Source organism: Poecilia reticulata, unplaced genomic scaffold, assembly GCF_000633615.1.
Source record: "Poecilia reticulata strain Guanapo unplaced genomic scaffold, Guppy_female_1.0+MT scaffold_181, whole genome shotgun sequence".
Taxonomy (NCBI): domain Eukaryota; kingdom Metazoa; phylum Chordata; class Actinopteri; order Cyprinodontiformes; family Poeciliidae; genus Poecilia; species Poecilia reticulata.
The window spans coordinates 916000-919400 of record NW_007615018.1 but is presented as its reverse complement, the minus strand read 5'-3'; the positions used below and the strand labels follow the sequence as shown (position 1 = coordinate 919400).

At 41.3% G+C, this 3401-nt stretch overlaps 1 protein-coding gene across 1 annotated transcript in view; it reads right to left on the bottom strand.

Moving 5' to 3' along the window:
• The window catches only part of sh2d7 (SH2 domain containing 7), a 9197-nt gene extending 5987 nt beyond the window's left edge, over positions 1-3210 (bottom strand). The window contains exons 1-3 of the mRNA XM_008402131.2: positions 2777-3210; positions 1171-1260; positions 897-1090 (exon numbers count right to left, since the gene is read on the bottom strand). Of these exons, the coding sequence (XP_008400353.1) occupies positions 897-1090; positions 1171-1260; positions 2777-2910 (418 nt within the window). The 5' untranslated portion in view covers positions 2911-3210. The remainder of the gene's footprint in view (positions 1-896; positions 1091-1170; positions 1261-2776) is intronic.
• Between the last annotated feature and the right edge of the window lie 191 nt (positions 3211-3401).

The following is a 3401-nucleotide window of genomic DNA, read 5'->3' as shown; positions in this document are numbered from 1 at the left end:
GCTGCACAGTGGTGCAGTTGGTAGAGCTGTTGCCTTGCAGCAAGAAGGTTCTGGGTTCGATTCCCAGTCTTTCTGCATGGAGTCTCCATGTTCTCCCTGTGCATGGTGGGTTTTCTCCAGGTACTCYGGTTTCCTCCCACAGTCCAAAAACATGACTGTCAGGTTAATTGGCCTCTCCAAATTGTCCCTAGGTGTGAGTGTGTGTGTGCATGGTTGTGTGTCTCTGTTGCCCTGCGWCAGACTGGCGACCTGTCCTGGGTGACCCCACCTCTCACCTGGAACATTGGCTGGAGAGGAACCAGCAACCCTCCCGACCCCACCGAGGGACAAGGTGTTAGAAAATGGATGGATGGCATAACAACACGATGCTAGTGGGCTTCAAACTGTTTAGCGTAGCAGCAAGCTAACATTTTCCTGATTATTGTTAAAGATATGGCACTCAAATAGTTTGCTATTGTGCTTACATTTGCATATTAAAGTCACAAATTCAATATATTTCATATTTTAGATTTTAGAGTTTTCCAGGTTAGCACATTAGCATGCTAGCATTTCCTTATTAGCAATGAAAATGTTAATTTACATAGGTTTACATAATATTGATTGAGTTTGCTATTTGCTAACTGATAAGAAAAAGTCAAATTAATCAAGAAAAACTGATTTGTTTGTGGATTTTTTGTACGTTTGCAAAGCAGCCAATCCAAACGCAAAGTAAAACTGAATATGCAGCTAGCTAAATACCTGGCTTCAAACTAAATATAGAGCTTGAAGTTTAATTAGGAAGCTAAAAATGTAACTTAGTTTGGTGCAAAATACTTTGTTGGTAACAATATTCAACTTGCTAATTCCATCTTAAATTGAAGGTCTGAGGAAAACCAGATGACGAGCTCAGTTGGAACATTTGTAAAAGGGGGTTTTGTGTCTCACCTGGCAGCAGCTGGAGGTGAGGAACTCCCCAAACGGCTGGATGGGCCGGACCTTGTAATGCTCGATCAGCTGGGCCAGGCTGCCAAACAGCTGGCAGTCTCCTGCTATCACAAACTGCCCTTCAGCATTTTGGGAAATGACAAAATGGCGACACCTGTCTTGACCTCTGAAGGGCGGATAGTCGTTCAGTCAGAGAGCTGTGAGCGAATCATTCAATGATTTACTAGGAAACATTATTTGCCTCACTTGTAGGACAGGATGTAGCCGATGGCTTTATCGCTGAGGCGGATGAGGAAGCAGCCCAGAGCTTTATCTCTCAGCACATCTTCTGCTTCCCTGCAGGGGAGTGGGAGAACGGCAATTAGGCAGAACTGCAGGCAAATTAGATTCAAAAATATCCCAGCTGCGTCACGGAACTGCAGCGCACAGGACGTTCTGTCAGAGGGAGAAAAGCCCAACAAGCGAACCTGAATGAAACATCTGCAACGATGTTTTCTGGACAGATGAGACCAAAACAGAGACGTGTGACGAGGAGAAAACCAAACATCTCATCACCAACACCTCCGACCTGCCAAACACGGTGGCGGGGGAATCATGGTTTGGGTTTCTGTTGCATCCACTGGGCCTGATCGGCTCTATGTACCGAGATATTCTAACGTCAAACATGAGTCCAAACAAATCCCAAACACTGAAACAGAAAATGTGTGGCAATGGCCTAGTCAAAGTGTAGACCTCAACCTGATTTAAATACAGTGGCGGAAGCCGGTTGGTCAGAATTTATCCACAACAATGTGTGAAAGTTTTGAGTCCAAACATTTGGCCAAGTAGAGAAAACTCACAATTTATTTTATTTTCAGTTAAAAATGCCTGCTAAGCGACAAATTAACAAGTATTTTAATTAAAAAGGTCAGAAAAAGTTGTGCAGTTTCATAACAATAAAAATGAAAAGTGTCTTTGAAAACCTTTGACTGAACATTTTAATTATTTTGTGCGACTAAGTCTGTTTTTACATACCTAATAAAAGAAAAATATTGGTTTTGTACCTAAGATTTTCTATTTCAGACATAAATTTGTCATTGAAAATTTCATACAAAGAAAAACAAAACGTCTCCATCTGCCAGGGGTGTTCAAGGTGCGGCTCAGGGGCCTTTCGCCGCCCCTGGAACAAATCTAGGCGGCCGTTAATCACAGCTCAGGAAGTTGATGCAGATTTAAAAACAATGTTGGGGTGAAGTTTTCCCTGATGAAACATGAATTATTTAACCAGGTTTTTGCTTTGAATTTAAATTCTTCTACAAGTAAAAGGAGATAAAAATAAACTTTCAGCAGTTTTAACTAAAATGCAGACCTGGGCAAGCAAACCAAGACTGAGCCATATCCTGTTCTGAAGTATTTCTACTTTTACTTGAGTAAGATTTCTGGATTTTCTACCCACTGAATGAAAAATAAACGCGTTTAACCAAAAACTCCCCAGACTCACACCTGCAGTTTCTGTTAAAGTTTCAGAAGATTTTTATTGAAAGAAACTGATTTCTTTAGCCTGATTTTATTTTTTGTTACTTATATAAATTATTGTAATTTTGGTCCTTAAATACTTCCGTACTTCAGTAAGAATATGTTGAGGTATTTTTACTTGAGTATAATTTTTGGGAACTCTGCTCACCTCTGCCTATTCTAGAAGCTAACTTTAGCATGATGCCGATCAGAAAGAGAACTGAACATGTGACTGAAATGCTAAAAACTCAAAATGGCCACTAAGAAACCTTCAGATCAACAAACGTAAACATTTTTAGCAGCAGCAGATCGCAGGAATAAATCAGATGAACTTTTACTGAAGTGGTGCAGATCTTACTTTCTGGCAGCGAGGCCCTGGAACCAGTCAGGGAAGTTCCCGTTCTGCAGGATGAGCGGTGCCTGCGTGTCGGTGAACCACCTCAGCACCAGCTCCTTCAGGCCTCCATCTGCCGCCATCGTCTGCTTCGCCATCCTGGGCCGTCCGACAGGAGCTGACCGAGCAGCGCCGTGATCATCCGTAGTCACTAAATGAGTCTCCAAAGGAAGCAGAGACGGTTCATTTGACTGTTTCAGTTGGATGTCAGTCCCACATGAAGGGTGGTATTGTTCCAGCTTATCTACTGAGCGCTCCACCTCTCATTCCGTCGCCTGTTTCATTTTAATATCTCTGTTCCTCGTCCCAGATTGATCTTTAACTGCTTGGGTGTAAACTTGTAAAATCTTTGTTGTGATACATTTTTTGCTGCCATACATTTTTTCTTATTATTTCACGTAATAATTGTCAGTCCCGCTAACAAAAAAATTAGCTAACCTATCCCTAAAGCACTAATTGTAAACATTAATTCCACTAACACTAAAGCAAAACACCAACATAATATATCATTGAAGCTATCCTCAAGTAATTTACCAACATTTTATCTAGCAGATGCTAACGCTAAAGTATTATAGCAACATTTTATCTA